The sequence below is a fragment of the Balaenoptera borealis genome, assembly GCF_965194805.1.
Source record: "Balaenoptera borealis genome assembly, chromosome: 21".
Taxonomy (NCBI): Eukaryota; Metazoa; Chordata; class Mammalia; order Artiodactyla; family Balaenopteridae; genus Balaenoptera; species Balaenoptera borealis.
In genome coordinates this window covers 8,640,652-8,658,110 of record NC_138880.1, presented here as the reverse complement: position 1 = coordinate 8,658,110, position 17,459 = coordinate 8,640,652, and the positions used below count along the sequence as shown (strand labels likewise).

General features: G+C 37.4%; 1 protein-coding gene across 6 annotated transcripts in view; it reads left to right on the top strand.

Annotated features, from left to right (window-relative positions):
* The window catches only part of KCNU1 (potassium calcium-activated channel subfamily U member 1), a 171,998-nt gene that overhangs the window by 57,347 nt on the left and 97,192 nt on the right, over positions 1 to 17,459 (top strand). For all 6 annotated transcript variants that reach the window (XM_082374957.1, XM_082374953.1, XM_082374954.1 and 3 more), the window contains 3 exons: positions 5,483 to 5,653; positions 6,595 to 6,686; positions 9,186 to 9,296. In XM_082374957.1, coding sequence (XP_082231083.1) covers positions 5,483 to 5,653; positions 6,595 to 6,686; positions 9,186 to 9,296 — 374 coding nt within the window. The remainder of the gene's footprint in view (positions 1 to 5,482; positions 5,654 to 6,594; positions 6,687 to 9,185; positions 9,297 to 17,459) is intronic.

Genomic DNA, 17,459 nt, shown 5'->3' with positions numbered 1-17,459 from the left:
ACGCCATATAGTCGGCAACATAATAAATGGACTTCAACAATAGGAAAGAAACTCCTGGACGTTATTGCTCCAGGAAAGTTGAAGAGAAATCATTAGAAAATGCAGAAATTGAAGTGGGATGTTAAAAGCCTGCAAAGGCCTTTGAGAAAAGCAAAACCGAACAAAAAAATAGAGCAGAAGTCTTTTCCACTTGAGCCCTTCTCTCAAAATTAATTTAAAAATCACAAGGAAAAGGAAAAAAAAAAGTTAAAAAAAAACCCATGTTCAGTTCATCAAGAAAAGTGTCAAACACCAAATGTGTTTGGTGTTTCAAGAAACAGATACAAACTACTATGCATAAAATAGGTAAGTAACAAGGATTTACTTTATAGCACAGGGAATTATATTCAATATCTTGTAATAACCTATAATGGAAAATAATCAGGAAAAATTACTGAATCACTATGCTGTACACCTGAAACGAACACAATATTGTAAATCAACTATACTTCAATTAAAAAAAAAAGAAATCTGAAACAAGCCACATCCTTCCTCATTATGCAAGCAGGAGACAGATTTTCTGGAGAAGAAGTGTCACAGCAGTAAAGGTAGATCCCTGCATCTGGAGGTTTAGCCCAAGGGGCATGGGTCTACACTGGGAGAAGCAGTCACCAGTGTTCCCGTAGAGACCTGTTGGCCATGACAGAACGGTAGGCAAGAGGATGCTAAAGGAGAAACCATGGTACAGGTTTTTTTGGGTTTGTTTTTTTTTTTTTTGCCTTTAATAGTGGTTCCAATGAGGGGCTCTCAGGCTGAATGGGGCCTACAGGCATATTTTATTGGACCTAAGATGTTTGTATTATCTGTTTGCTATTTTTGTATTGGTTGCTAAGTTTTTTAAGAGAGCTCACATTAAAAAAACCTGTATTTCTGGATTCTTTGCAAAAACACAAGATTCTGGCAACCGACTCTCCCAAGGCCACCAACAGCCCTAGCTGAAGATTAGCTGCTCCCTGTAAATCTCACAGGTGTCTGGTTTGAACACGATCTCAGGCCCCTCTAAGCACGTGAACATGTGCTCCTATGGGGTGTCCGGTCACCCTGGGGAGGAGACCTCCAGCGAGGATGTGTGCAGAGAAAGAGGGAGAAGCCACCAGATGGTTTTGGACTCAGGGCCATCTACTGTGGGTCACACCAACATCTGAAATGTGAAAAACCTAGAAAAGCTGTAACCCAGAGCAAAAAGTTAGCAGATTTTGTTCAGAGGATATTTGAAATGACAAACTGAAATAAAAGCTATGATTGTCCCAACTGTCCCAAGTTATCCCTTCCCGTACTCACACTGTCCTTCAGCTAAAAGTTGATACCGTTGGAGGGTGAGTGTCCACCAGAAAGGAATCAACATGGTGCCTATGCTAAAATTCTGCCCAAAACAGGGAGTGTGTTGGAAAGCAGAGACATCAGTATAACAATTACATCACATAACGGCTGTCAGAGCAACAATAGCAAGATAATTTGCCCAACAGAACAAAGGAAATGTTAAGGAAAAGCCCTGCGTATACAAGGCTTTAAAAAACTGAATATCGTACTTCAAACAAATACTTAAGGTTTTAAATAAAAGATTACTAAACAATAACAGGAAAACAGCCCAAAGATACCAGAGAAAAAGAAGAAAAAAGTTTTACAGGGCCAAAAATCACATTAGAGGGGACACAAATGTAATAAGTGTGACAGAAATATGCTCAGAAACATGGCGGACAGGATTGAGGCAAAAACACTGCCATAGAACAGGACAAAGATACTTAAGTGATCTGGAGAAAAAACATGAAAGATGGGTCACGTTGATTTAACATACTGTAAAATTCATGTTCCTGAAGAAGAGGACACAAATATGGTATCAGAAAAATGTTTGAATATAAAGTATTGAATCTGTAGATTAGAGGGTATACGGTATCCCAGGAGAAATAACCCTAAATGAGTCCAACCATAGTTTGGAACAATTACCAACCTTTACGGGTAAGGAGAGAATCTAAGCAGAACAAAGAAAGGTCTATATTAGGGGGGAAATGAAACTAGCCTCAGGTATCTTGCCAACATCAGTCAGTGCAGGAGGTGACAGAGCAGTGTCTGCCAAGGTTGTGTGCAAGTGTAACCCATCCGTCATTTTAAGCACATGGAAGAGAGAAGAGCATCATGAGTCCCTTTTAAAAATGACCTTGATGATAAAATCCAGCCACATAGGAGACGAGTCAAAACCAAGATCTCAAGAATGAGGAAACCATGATAAAAAGGAGTGATGGTGATTACTGACTGAATTGAAAATAGAACAAAGACACGACCAAGGGAATCGTGGGTACAGACTAGAACACACATGTACCATGTAAAAATAATAAAACCAATATAAATAATGGAGAGGGAGGCAGGGATGGGAGAGTGTCCTCACGTCCTCCGCCTCCATAGCACAGCTCACCTAAGGTTGAAACATAAGGTTTAAAAGTGTAAAGTTTCAGTTTTGAAATGTGACATTAAAAATAGGTAACAATTCAGTATATTCACATTGGCCCATAATCCTTCATCTTTAAGTTATTTCCCATCTGGGGCTGAGGGTCGACGCTAACATGGTCCAGGGCAAGAGCAGGGTGGCCAGGTAGACCAGCAGGAGCTGACAGGTCTTAGGAGTGGGGAGGGGTTCGCAGCACTAAAGCAGTACTTCCAAAGAGGGTGAGTTAAATGGGAAAGGGTTATTTAACTTACTGTGAAGGAGATTTCTAGGTTGAAATAAGTTTAGTTTCAGTTTGTAAAACATGTTGTACAAGGGTATGATGGAAGCCCTGTGCTAAGATGTTTACAAGACACTATGGAGTTTTAACTTAAAGCAAACTGTCCCAAGCAACACTTCAACTCCTGGAAAAAATATATATATACACACATATGTATATACATATATATTATAGTATATATATCATATATATGATTTTTAAAATTGAAGTATAGTTGCTGTACAGTATTATATGTTACAGTGTATAATATCGTGATTCACAGTTTTTAAAGGTTATACTCCATTTATAGTTATTACAAAATATTGGCTATATTCCCCATGATGTACAATATATTCTTGTAGCTTATTTTATACCTAATAGTTTGTACCTCTTACTCCCCTACCCCTATATTGCCCCTCACCCCTTCCCTCTCCCCACTGGTAACCACTAGTTTGTCTCTATCTGTGAATCTATTCATTCTTTGTTATATTCATTAGTTTGTTGTATTTTTTAGATTCCACATATGAGATCATTCAGTATTTATCTTTCTCTATCTGACTTATTTCACTTAGCATAGTACCGTCCAAGTCCATCCATGTTGCTGCAAATGGTAGAATGTCATTCTTTTTTATGGCTGAGTAGTATTTCATTGTATATATATATACCACATCTTTTTCCATTCATCTGTTGTTGCACACTTAGGTTGCTTCCCTATCTTGGCAATTGTAAATAATGCTGCTATGAACATTGGGTTGCATGTATCTTTTTGAATTAGTGTTTTTTAGTTTTTTTTTTTCTCAGATATATACCCAGGAGTGGAATTGCTGGGTCATATAGTTGTTCTATTTTTAATTTTTTGAGGAACCTCCATACTGTTCTCTACAGTGGCAGCACCAATTTACATTCCCACCAACAGTGTAGGAGGATTCCATTTTCTCCACATCCTCACCAACATTTGTCATTTGTGTTTTTTTTGATGATGGCTGTTCTGACAGGTGTGAGATGACATCTCATTGTGGTTTGGATTTGCATTTGACTTGCAACATGATTAATGATGTTGGGCATCTTTTAATGTGCCTGTTGGCCATCTGCATGTCCTCTTTGGAAAGATGTCTATTCAGGTCTTTGGCCCATTTTTTAATTGTTTTTTTTGTTTGTTTTTTTGATGTTGAATTGTAGGAACTGTTTATATATTTTGGATATTGACCCCTTATCGGTCATATCATTTGCAAATATTTTCTCCCATTCAGTAAGTTGTCTTTTCATTTTGTAGATGGTTTCCTTCACTGTGCAAAAGCTTTTAAGTTTAATTAGGTCCCATTTGTTTATTTTTATTTTTATTTCCTTTGCTTTAGGAGACAGATCCAAAAAACTATTGCTTCGATTTATGTCAGAGTGTCCTGCCTATGTTTTCCTCTAGGAGTTTTACCTGTGTGATTTAAACTTGGTTTTCTTGCAGTACAATAATCTTAGAAAGCAGTAAAGGCTCCAGATCCGTGGAAGCTGATTAGTAGACTTTGCAACCAAATCTACTACCAGCCCTGAGAGTTAGGTATAGACATGCAATCTCCTTATTTGGGAGTGGAATATTAGAGGAGCCCACACTCTTAACCTACTCATCCAACTTAAGAAGGAGGCAGCAGTTGGCACACCACTTTAAAAAAGTGATCGAATACCTAAGCAAAGTACATTATTTCTAGTTTTCATTCTGGTTCTTAGCAACAAAACAAAAAACCTACTTTTCCTAGCCATTTCTAGCATTTTACCGTCTCTCGTGGAAAAATGGAAATGGAAAACATCTAGGAAATAAGTACTATTTTGGGAAAAAAATGTCTAAAAACGGAAGCACAAAGGAAATTTTGTATATATGCTATATAATTAATGTTTGTTATATATCATAACAAATGATATATATGTATAAATTTATATATATATTCTATAAAGTGTAATGCCATTGCCTAAATTACTCTTTTTGTTTAATGTAAAAAAAAAAAAATCGGATAAACCTAGGTTTCTTAAAATGTGAAGACTTAGGGGGAAAATCAGAGGAAGATTTTTCCAGAGTTTCTTTTTTTTTTATTTGAAGTTTAGTTTATGTACAATATTATATGTTACAGGTGTACAATATAGTGATTCACAATTTTTAAAGGTTATACTCTGTTTATAGTTACTATAAAATATAGGCTATATGTCCCATATTGTACAGTATATCCTTGTAGCTTATTTCAGAGTTTCTTTTTTATCACTGAAAAGATTTTTGCAGGGAGAGAGGAAAGTAATCTGCAAAACTTGTTTGCTCTTCCTGAGACTCCAGCATTCATGCGCTTAAGCTCACTGAGATGAAGTGCCCATTTAAGTGCTGCTTTCCTTCATGATGATCCTGATCTGGTGTAAAATGAGGGTGAATAATAATTGCTCAGTCTGACAGCCTCTGAATCCTGTGGCTCCAGGATGGGAGGATGTGCCCACAGGAAAAGAGATGTCAGCCATCCCCCCCATTGAACATCTCCATTGTGGGCTCAAGCTACACACCCCTCAGATTTGAGCAGTAATCACCATGAAGGGAAACAAGACTTCACAGTTACTACCCACAATCTGCAAACCCTTCACAGTGACCTGGGAATCATTTACTCTTTCATTTGGATTGAATTAAATGAAACAAATGAAAAGTTGTGCTTATTCTTTATAAACTTTCCCTTGGATTCCATTCAGAGACCTTTCCTGAGTCCTCTCTCTTTGGACAGGTGGAAAATTCTGGTGATCCCTGGCTCAAAGGTAGAAATTCACAGAATATTTCATATTTTGAGTCCATTTACCTGGTCATGGCAACGACGTCGACTGTCGGCTTTGGAGATGTGGTAGCCAAGACATCCCTAGGACGGACCTTCATCATGGTGTTCACCCTGGGGAGTTTGGTGAAGAATATTTTTATATCTTTTGAATATAGCTACATAAACCAAAAACATTTGGTTAATGGTGAGAAACAAAGTGAAATATGTTTGAGAGTGAATGTTGCATTTTTCAGAGCGGGTGTCAAATGAAAATGAAGAGATATATGAATCCCATATTTTCCAAACTGCATCTCCTGGAGCACATGATGTAATTGTTCAATTGCCAGGGATGAGAGTGGTAGACAAAGGAGAGCAGACTTTCCTAATTAGCCTCTGCATTGATTTGAGCAACTGCATCTTCCTTCATCTTTTGCCCATCGGATTATAGTCTTTCTTCCAAAGAGGAAGGGGATTTGAGATTTGATCTGCAGGAAGTTATGTTCTTTCCAGCCCAAATGAGTAAACTCTCTCTAAACCAGCATTTTACTGGAGATAAGTGAACATCTGTGCTTGGTTCAGGAGTGTGTCAAGGACAAAGGAAGCCTCCTTTTCTTATAGTGACTTTAATGTCAATTCCTTAATAACCATGGCCGAGTTCTCCACTCTACGTTTCTGATATCCTCCTGTCCACATCATTGTTACATCCCCTCATTTCTGTCATTTTCCCTTAACCCTACTCTGTCCCATATGCTTTATTTTTTCCCCAAGCCCCAAATAGTATCAAGTGAAAGAGTCAGAAGGGCAGTTAGAAGTGATGAGAGGACAAAATGGGTGGGGAGGTTGCCTTACTGCTTGTCTTTGCTTTCATCTTTTTGAAGGATGAAAAGCATTTTATTAAATTTTAACCAAATCCAAAGGCTGAAGTAAGGAAGAAAATTGGTCTGCCTTTAAAAGCACAGTTCCCAGTCATGCCTTTCTTAGAAGAGAGAAAGTTTTATGTACCTGCTTTCTCCTTTGTAATCTTGGAATTTTGGAGTGTCCTTGGAAGTAATGAGACCTCAGGTTTTATTTGCCGATCATTTTAGGTTCTGTTTGCGAACTACGTCCCTGAAATGGTGGAACTTTTTGGTAACAAGAGGAAATACACCAGTTCCTATGAAGTGGTCAAAGGAAAGAAGTAAGTAGCTTTCAAGTATGATTTCTACAGTTTGAGGTATTCTACTAAGTCACTCTCTCTTTCGAAACACTATTGCCTGGCCTAGGTGGATATATTGGCAAGGTCCTCATTCACTAAAGAGGGCCGTGCTGGAATAAATACCATGAGAAGATATTTGCTACTCGATACACACTACCATCTAGATGCTCATAAGAGGATTAAATAAACTAGAATGACAGATATGTTGTCATTCGGTGTCACATGCTGATTGTGCCAATATTTGTACATTCCTTATCTCAGACTGTTCTCTTATATCCATTACTGATTGTCTTATTCATTTTAACCACGTGGTTGACTCATGGCTAACTTTACATAATGGATCAAATTAAAGTCACAGTTCGAATTTAAAATAATTCAATTCTGTTGTCTTAGCCCAAACTCCCCTAAAGCTCATCCATGGGAAGAGGTTTGCTAGAGTGAGGAAGGGATTCAGCCTGTTCTCCAGTCCTTCACAGATCACCTGTTCTGTCCATGCCACAGCTGTTTGTTCCTGGGAGCGAAGTGGATTTGGAGTTGTTTTTACTCTGTTTCTCTGTGGATATGTGTTACCTCCATTGCCACTATGATTTTTCATACCTAAGAAGAAGATAAGGAATTGGAAATCTTAAATTCAAAGCGATTCTTTTTTATTTAGTCTCTTACCTGCTGTAGAGGAAAGAGGCGCAGTGGAGATAAACTCCTTTGGAGTGATGTCTTAACACAGTTGGATAAAAACCAACATTGAACCAGGAGTATGAAGAGGAAGGTAACAAAATGAAATGAATGAAAAACAAATATTGAAAACAATGAAATAAGCTAGATAAGCCAAAGTCTAACCCAGTTCATCTCACACATGCTAAATAGGGCAATGAGGTCTGGAAAATATAAGTTTAACTTAGACTAAAATTACGCTTTCAGTTTTCTTACATGACTAATGGGAGGAAAATAGCTTCTTTATGTATATGAAGCCTAAGGAAATTGACAGCTATTTTTCACCATAGAAGTTACATGCATAGATTTGTGGACCTGTCCTAGATGTCTCTCCATTGGACTCACTTTTTTTGTGAGTACTAGATAATTTTAGATGCAGAAGATAAACCGAAATAACCTAGATTCTGATGCTGCCTCAGCCATAGTATTTGACTATGGGAAAATCAGTGAGCCATTCTGAGCTCAGTCGTTCCTCAGTGAAAAAAGATGACACCAGCCAATCAGGAGTCAAGTGGAAAATCAAGTGAAATTAACACACGTGCAACTCCATTATAAATTATAAATAACCGAGAAAAATCTAGCAGTTACGATAGTTATCCTTAAATGCCTGAAAAGCTATGTGTAATTCAAATGTGTGGAATCATTCCCTACAGAAATCTGATGCTCCTTTTGTACATTGGAGATGCAGTCCTTGGTGTTTCTAAGTTTAAAATCTAGGTGGAACAAATACCAACTTTTTTTTTTAACATCTTTATTGGAGTATAATTGCTTTACAATGTTGTGTTAGTTTCTGCTGTATAACAAAGTGAATCAGCTATATGCATACATATAACCCCATATCCCCTCCCTCTCATGTCTCCCCCCCACCCTCCTTATCCCACCCTTCTACGTCATTGTCATTGCAAAGCACCGAGCTGATCTCCCTGTGCTATGCAGCTGCTTCCCACTAGCTATCTACTTTACTTACATCTGGTAGTGTATATATGTCCATGCCACTCTCTCACTTTGTCCCAGCTTCCCCTTCCCCCTCCCCATGTCCTCAAGTCCATTCTCTTCATCAGCATCTTTATTCCTGTCCTGCCCCTAGGTTCTTCAGAACCATTTTTTTTTTTTTAGATTCCATATATATGTGTTAGCATACGGTATTTGTTTTTCTCTTTCTGACTTACACACTTCCTAACACCATACACAAAAGTAAACTCAAAATAGATTAAAGACCTAAATGTAAAGCCAGACAGTGTAAAACTCTTAGAGGAAAACATAGGCAGAACACTCTATGACATAAATCACAGCAAGATCCTTTTTGACCCACCTCCTAGAGAAATGGAAATAAAAACAAAAATAAACAAATGGGACCTAATGAAACTTAAAAGCTTTTGCACAGCAAAGGAAACCATAAACAAGACGAAAGGACAACCCTCAGAACGGGAGAAAATATTTGCAAACGAAGCAACTGACAAAGGATTAACCTCCAAAATATACAAGCAGCTCATGCAGCTCAATATGAAAAACACAACCCACCCAATCCAAAAATGGGCAGAAGACCTAAATAGACATTTCTCCAAAGAAGATATACAGATTGCCAACAAACACATGAAAGGATGCTCAACATCATTAATCATTAGAGAAATGCAAATCAAAACTACAATGAGGTATCAAATACCAACTTTTATTTCAAACTAAGTTTAAGCTAATTGTCCATCTCTAAATCTAGACAGGAAGATACTTTTGTTCCTGGGATGATCCACCTCCCATGTTTTCACTTTCTAGGTTCATTGTGGTCTGTGGAAACATCACTGTGGACAGTGTGACGGCTTTCCTGAGGAATTTTCTCCGCCATAAGGCAGGGGAGATCAATACTGAGATTGTTTTCCTGGGAGAGTAAGTGTATCTGTATGACCCGTGGGCAGGGAATACTTGAAATACGTGTGAATATTTGTAATGGAAGAAAATTGCCCTTGCGGTATTAATTTTTAAAATTCGGAAATAATAGTAAGCAATAAGTAAGGAAAAAGCAGTTCATGACCAGAGTTAAACTCTGAAAATATATCTTGCCAGATGTTTTTCCCAGTGAAGCACTGGGAAATGCCTATTTAATACAAAAAGAGTTTTAAGTAGGCAACATGGTTTCTAACTGTTCTATTTTACAATTTCGGTTCCTAATGAGATTGAGCAATTTTTGTGTGTTTTGATGGTTCGTGGTTTTTTTGAAGTGGCTCTTCATTTCTTTTATCCTCTTTTCTATGAGGAGGGTCCTCTGTTACTTTGCTGACTTTTAAGCACTCATTATATTTTTATATTAGCTGCTTTGTGTCATACGTTGTAAATGTTTTTTCCTCTCCCTTTGCTTTTTAATCTTTATGCGTGCTTTTGTTGTAAATCGAATATGGAAGCAGCCGATTTACATGGACTGTAATCCATCCACTCTTTCCTTTTGGCTTTCTGCTTCTCTGACATTCTTAGACCCCTGTGTCCTAGAATTAAGTAACTATCTCTCTAGCATTTTTAGGTTTTCATATTGAAATGTTTTATATTTAAGCTCTCTAGAATTGACTTTGTGTAATGTGTAGGGAACTAACTTCTTTATTTTTTTCCAAATGGTCAATCCGTTATCCAGACGTCACTCACTAAATAAGTCACCCAGATATGAAATGGCATTTTGATTTTATCCAGGATTGCCTATCAGATCACCTCGGCCTTCACGCATTTCATAGTTGAACACTGTACACTCTTTACATTCTGACACCTTCAACCCACCGTTACCTTGGGCTCTCAGGTGTGAGATAACCAGTAAGCATTTTGAATTTCTTTATGGTGCTGTTGACAGACAGCCAAGAGTTCTGCTTCAGAATCACTGTCATGCCTGTCTGTTCAATAATTTGTGTATTACTTGAATTCTTACTTAAAAAATAGTAAAAAAAAAAAACAAACAAAAAAAACCCCAAAGTGCTTAAACCAGTGATAAGAGGCTAATAATTGTAACCCAGCTGAGACAAAGAGGAAATCATTAAATGTGTGGAAAGTAACTTCTTTTATCTGCTGATGTATTTTCATAGCCTAATGTAGGTTATTGTAGGTACTCGTCAAGGTAATGAATGAAATTTCTTAAATGGTACAAAATGTTTTAAGTGTCTATCTAGAATTTTGTCAATTACATCTATACTCTGAAGACTCCAAAATTGATGTCCCCCACTAGACATTCTCTGTGGCTTCATAGTCACACAACTAATTGCTTACTGGGTATTTCCACCCCAGTGTTTCAAAGACCCCTCAGACTCAACATTTTCAAAAGTAAACTCATGATTTAATGTCCAACATTTACATCTCACAAGGCAAATTAAAAAATTAAAAATTAAAAAACAAGAAGGAAAGGAAACAGCTTTTCCTTTTTCAGCAAGTGGGACCTCATCAATGCCGGTCCTTAAAACAGAAAACTAGGCGTTGTCTTTGACTTTACTGTCTCCCTCAAACCCTGTGTACACGTTCATCATCAATTGCATCTCCTACATAAATCCTAATTCTACCATATTGTCTCCACTCTCACAACCCTATTCAAAGTTCCTATCTTGTCTCTCCTGAACTTCTGTAAAGGCTACTTTATTGATCTGTTCTTTCTGCTCAAAAGCTCTTCTGCTTTATGTGACTGATTTATTTTCATCTCCCAGCACTCAGAGTCCTTCCCTGGCCAAGTTATCTAAATTAATGTCTTCTAATCCTCCTATCTCATCACCCCATTTATTTGCTTTAAAGCAATTATCACAGTCTGTGATTGCGGTGGATTTTCCTTTGGTGCAGAGGTTCACATTACTTTTCCTTACTGTACATTCATGCTGCTCCTCTCAATAAACCTGTGCTGGCCTTTGACTTAACTTGAGAAATAGAATTCAGCAGAGGGAAGACTGTGGTAGATTGTTTTTTAAAAGATGGCTACCAGAAACCCCTCCCAAATGTTTACACATATTCTCCCTCCTCCCACCAAAAGTGGAGTCTTCTAGCTTCCCTTCTATTGATCTGGGCTGGCCTTTTGACTCATTTTAACCAATGAAACATGTGTAAATGACTGAGCCAGTTAAAGGACCACCCCATAAGGAGCCTGTTACCTTCTGCGCTCAGTGTCTTGAAACCCTGGACCACTATGTAAGAAGTTCACCTCCTCCTCTAGGGGGAGGAGGCCCATTTCAGCTGCCAGCTCCTCCAGAAGCCCAGCTGAGGCAACAGACCTGTAAGTGATGCCATCTCAGAGGTTCTGGCCCACTAGAGCTCTCAGCTAAACAGAGTCATGTCTCCAACAAAACCGCATGGAGCAGAAGACTGACTGAGCTGAGCCCAGTCAAAACAGAGAATTTCAAGAAATAATAACTCATTATTTTAAGCCACAAAGGTTGTGCCAGATTTTGTGCAAACCTAGGTAACTGATACAGAAATTAACACTTTTCTTTCTTTGGTTACTTGCTTATTATTTAAAGCAAAACAATATCCAAGATATTATGTTCTGAAATGTCATAAAGGTAAAATATTAATTTATGTTTCTATAATTCAGGATAAGTAGTAGCATGCAACGAAAACTAACTATGGCTAAATTAACAGAAAAAAAAATTGATATTATATAGCTCTCAAAACATCCAAAAGAGCCAGATAACTAGGCTTAGAGAATATACAACAATGAACAATGATGAGATATTTATTTCCTTGAGTAATTTGTATTGTTATTGTGCCTGAGTGGGTACATAGATATTGATTTATTATTCTTTATATTGAACGCATACATCCTATACACTTTGTATATGTGCAGTTTTTCACAATCAAATGAAAAGACGAAAACTTTCTAGAGTTGAAAAAAAGATATCAGTTCTCAGATTGGAAAGGTACAATAATGCTGATCAGGGTAAATGAAAATCATGTACACACAGGCACGTTGTCATAACATGTAAGGCCGGGGTCCTCACCCCACCTGTCCGCAGCCGGTTAGGAACCAAGCCGCACAGCAGGAGGTGAGCGGCAGGCGAGCGAGCGGAGCTTCATCTGTATTTACAGCCGCTCCCCATCGCTCACATTACCGCCTGAGCCGTCCACCGCCCCGCCTCCCATCCATGGAAGAATTGTCTTCCATGAAACCGGTCCCTGGTGCCAGAAAAGTTGCGGACCACTGATGTAAGGGTCACCTAATTCAGCAGTTGTTGAGGGATGGGGCAGATCCGTGTAGGAATCCAGAAGATAGTACTATTCCAGAAAGTAATATATGAACATAACTTACACATCAAATAGCAGAACACTTATCACCAAATATTTAACCCCTTCCTATTTTTCCAGTCTTACTGCTCAGAGATAACTGTTTCTTCTAAGTTTAAATCCATGTTTTATCACTCTTTTGACTCCTCAGTTGTACACAGTATTTATTCATCACCTGATATTTTGCAGATGTATATTATTCAGCCCTCTGCACCACTTTCCCTTCTTCAGTTGTTCCATTATAGTTATCTTCTAATTTGTAATTACAGCGACAGTGTTTATATCATTATGGCTAATAAATGTTGGTCTTTGATAACAGTACATTTCCTCAAATTTTTTTCCAGTACTTAATGATCGCCTGCTTTTTATATGTCTATCATTAAATATTTTCCAATAGATATATCACATGCATAGCAATAAATATTTTCCAACTTTTTCAGCATTAAATAATCTCATAAGAACAAAAGTTGAGTGAAAAATTCCCAAGAGTTGCACAGGAGTCACTGGAGCATAGAAAAAATATCTTAGAACTTACATTTATTTTTAAAATAGCAAGGTGATAATTAAGCGGTATGTTTAAAACTCTTTATCCCAAATTATAACTCAGAAAGAAAATTACATAGAATTACAATATACATTAAAATGAATTACTGTGAAGTGAACACCCATGTAACCACTACCCAAATCAAGATATATTCTATTGCCAACACCCCAGGAAAACCCTCCCCAATTATAACCCAATCTTTAGTCCCTAGAGATAATTATGATTTTGACTTTATATCTTACATTTATTAATTGTCCTATCTCCTGTGTTTATTTAGAATACTTAAGTTTTTCCTGTTTTTAAATTCACATAAATGGAATATAAATTTATTTACCTCAATGTTGTGTTTGTAAGATTCATCCTTGTTGCAGCTGGGTGTAGCTGTACCTATTCATTTTCATTTCTGTGTAGTAGAGCATTCCATTATATGAATACACCACAATTTTTCTTAATCCATTCTACTGTTGGTTGACATTTCTCCTCAATTTTGGCTATTATGAAGAATGTTGCTTTGAAAATTCTTATATATGTGTCCTGGTCCCCAGGCATTAAATTGCAGGGTAGTAAATCTTCCTGTAACAGAACTGTCAGTCATTCAAAATGCTTTTTCTGGTCTGCACTTCCACCAGCAGCCCTGAGAGCTCCTTTCACCATACAGCCTTACTACCGCTTGGAAATGTAGCTTCCCATCCTACCTAACACTTAGAAACGTCAGTCTTTTTAGTTTTAGCCGTTCTTTGGGATAGTGTTTTGCAAGACAGTGTATCTTATTGTGGTTTATAATCTCATTTTTCTGGTTAGTAATGAGGCCAAGCATATATTCATATGTATAAGCCATTTGGGTTCCCTCTTATGAAATGGCTGTTATCTTGCCCATTTTTAAAATTAGAATATAGTTGATTTACAACGTTGTGTTAGTTTCTGGTATACAGTAAGGTGATTTAATATATACATATTCTTCTTCCTATTATTTTCTATTATGCTTCTTTTTGGCCATTTTTATCCTAAATTAAGTGCAGATCTGCCAGTGACAAGCTCTTTTTTTTTTTTTAATGTAAGGACATCTTTATTTTCTTTTCATTCTTGAAAGATAATTTTATGGATATAGAGTTCTAAGCTGCTGCATTTTATCCTTAAGAACCATGAAAGTATTATTCTGTTGATTTCTGGCTTTTGTTGTCGCTGTTAAAGAAGTCTGTTAAACTATCTTCTTTAATGAATTATCTTCTTAAAAAAATTATGTATTGTACTTAATGTGAAAGTATGTTATACATTTACTATGATGTGTGTAGTTTTGAATTTCTGATAATTTATTGTGCTTAGTATTCATGAGTCTTCCTGAGTCTCGGGATTGGTGTTTTCCACCATTTCTGGAAGATTCTCAATAATTTCTTCAAATATTGCCCTTGTCACTATGTTCTTTCTCCTCCTTTTCTGGGAATTCAGTTATAAGTATGTTAGTCCTTTTGTTACTGTGCCAAATATATTTCTTACCCTCTGTTTTGTATTTCTCCTCTTTTTTGTATCTCTGTATTACATTCTGGATACTTTATTCTGAACTACCTTCCAGGTTCCTACTTCTCTCATTTTTTAAAAAAAATTAATTAATTAATTAATTAATTTTTGGCTGTGTTGGGTCTTCATTTCTGTGCGAGGGCTTTCTCTAGTTGTGGCAAGCGGGGGCCACTGTTCATCGCGGTGTGCGGGCCTCTCACTGTCGTGGCCTCTCTTGTTGCGGAGCACAGGCTCCAGACGCACAGGCTCAGTAGTTGTGGCTCACGGGCCCAGTTGCTCCGCGGCATGTGGGATCTTCCCAGACCAGGGCTCGAACCCGTGTCCCCTGCATCGGCAGGCAGATTCTCAACCACTGCGCCACCAGGGAAGCCCCTACTTCTCTTTTTATCTGTGTTTAATCTATTTACAAACTCATTCATTGAGTTTTTAATTTGAGTTATTGTGTTTTTCAGTTCCGGAATTTATATTTGGTTCTTTATCAAATATTCTCTGTTTTCATAGTTTCTTGTGTTTCCAAGGTTACCTTTTATTTATTTCAGTAAAATAAACATAATTATGTTGTAGTTTGTGTCCCATAATTCAGTGTCTCAAGTCTTTGGTTTTTCTTGTCTGTTGTTTCCACTGGTTGTTACACATAGTATCTTCTTTTCTTTGTGTGCTTTTTTGTCTTAGATTATGTGCTTATTCTTCTATTAAAAAATATTTATAGAAATAACTTGTAGCCTAGAAAAATATTACATTCTTCCAGAGAGGATTTTTTTTTAAATTTTATTTATTTATTTATGGCTGTGTTGGGTCTTCGTTTCTATGCGAGGGCTTTCTCTAGTTGTGGCAAGCGGGGGCCACTCTTCATCATGGCGCGCGGGCCTCTCACTATCGCGGCCTCTCTTGCTGCAGAGCACAGGCTCCAGACGCGCAGGCTCAGTAGTTGTGGCTCACGGGCCTAGTTGCTCCACGGCATGTGGGATCTTCCCAAACCAGGGCTCGAACCCATGTCCCCTGCATTGGCAGGCAGATTCTCAACCACTGCACCACCAGGGAAGCCCCCAGAGAGGATATTTATTTACTTCTTCCAAGTACAATGGGGCACTTGTGCCTTAGGACCACGTAAATCCAAATTCAACGCTCGAGGTTCACTGTACTACCCAGGTGACAAACTCAGAATGAAAGTACATCTGAAAACTAATTTATTCAATTTTACACTTCTTCTATGCCTGCATACCTTTGTTATGCCAGGTTAAAATTTGGAGGAGTTACTAAAGTCTTCATTTTGTGTGTCAGGGGAGCTGGAAGTTTTTGGACCCCTTACCTTATGACATCACCAGAATGTTAGCTCAGTTTGGTAGCTGTATCTTCTGAATTACTAAATGCTTTGGTGGGTGGGGGGACTGGACTTAACCTCCAAGACCTTGATTTCTTCTAGATTTTGGCCTGGAAATTCTTCACGGTCTGGTTATGTCTTTCATGATTTATTAGATATTTTTATATTTCGTCCAGCATTTTTATATATCCTTAGTAGAAGGTTGGCTGAAATTACCTAGTTTACTATGCCTGAAAACAAAGGCCCCAGCTCTAGTGATGTTTAATATATGAAAACCTGCAAAGCTCTCACTTGTCCACATATGTTTTAAGGGAATAGGGGAAGTTTTACTCATGAGGATTGACAAGTTCAGAGAATTTCCAAATACTGCAGTTGATAGTGGGCCAGATAACAAAAGTATTGTATAGTCTATTATAAGGTTTTGGCTTTAAGGAAGTTGCCTTTTCTCCAAGTCAGTTCTGAATTCTTGGAGGACTTTCAGCAGAGGGATGACATAAATAGATTTAGTTTTCTTCTTTAGTGTTGGGAAATTAGAATTGGATTTATCGTAATTCTTACAACAGCCTTTGTACTTGACTTATACATAAGCACATTTTGGTTGTTTGTTTTTGTAAGTAGCTGTTTTTAATAATGCTCTAAGCACCAGTACATGAACTCACCATCAAGACAAAATTTAGGACAGAACCCGTATCTAACTATATGATCCTACCCACATTTCATACTTCTCTCAATTGTTTTGTACATCATCATCATTCTTTATCTCTCCTATAGTTTTCTTGCAATTATGTACAGTCTTAAAATGTTTAGCTATGTTTAACTTACAGAAGGAAGGTCACACCAATGGAATCTTGTGGTACTTAGATTTTCCTCATTTTATATTTCTAAGATACACTCATTTTTCTGAGTGTTGCTGTAGTTGTTTACTGTTATATGATATTTCATTGACAGAGTAAACCTTAGTTTATTTATCCACTCTTGGTGTGATTTGCATTGTTTCTAGATTTTTCTATTGGAAATAATTTTGTTATTAACATGGCTTCTGTATGGCTCTTAGTGGACCTGTGCAAGAGTGTCTGTGTATGTGTGTGTGGGGGGAGGGTGGTTTAATGGTGTGAAGAATGTGAATGTTCATTTTTAAGAGATAGTATCATTTTTTTTACTAGTGGTTGCACCATTTTTCAAGCTTATCAGCAATGTGTAAGTGACTTTGTGTAGCTATACATCTACATTCTTTCTAACAATTGGCGTGGTCATACTTTTTAATCTTTGCAGTGGAATCAGTGTAAAGTGGAATCTCATCATGGTTTTGATTTATAGCCTCTTATCACTAAGTATGTAGTTTCTCTTCGTGTTTATTAGCCATACTTGTTTCCTCTTTCTGTGAAAAGCCTATTCATTCATTTTACCTGTTTTTCTATTGGATTGTTTGTGGGGT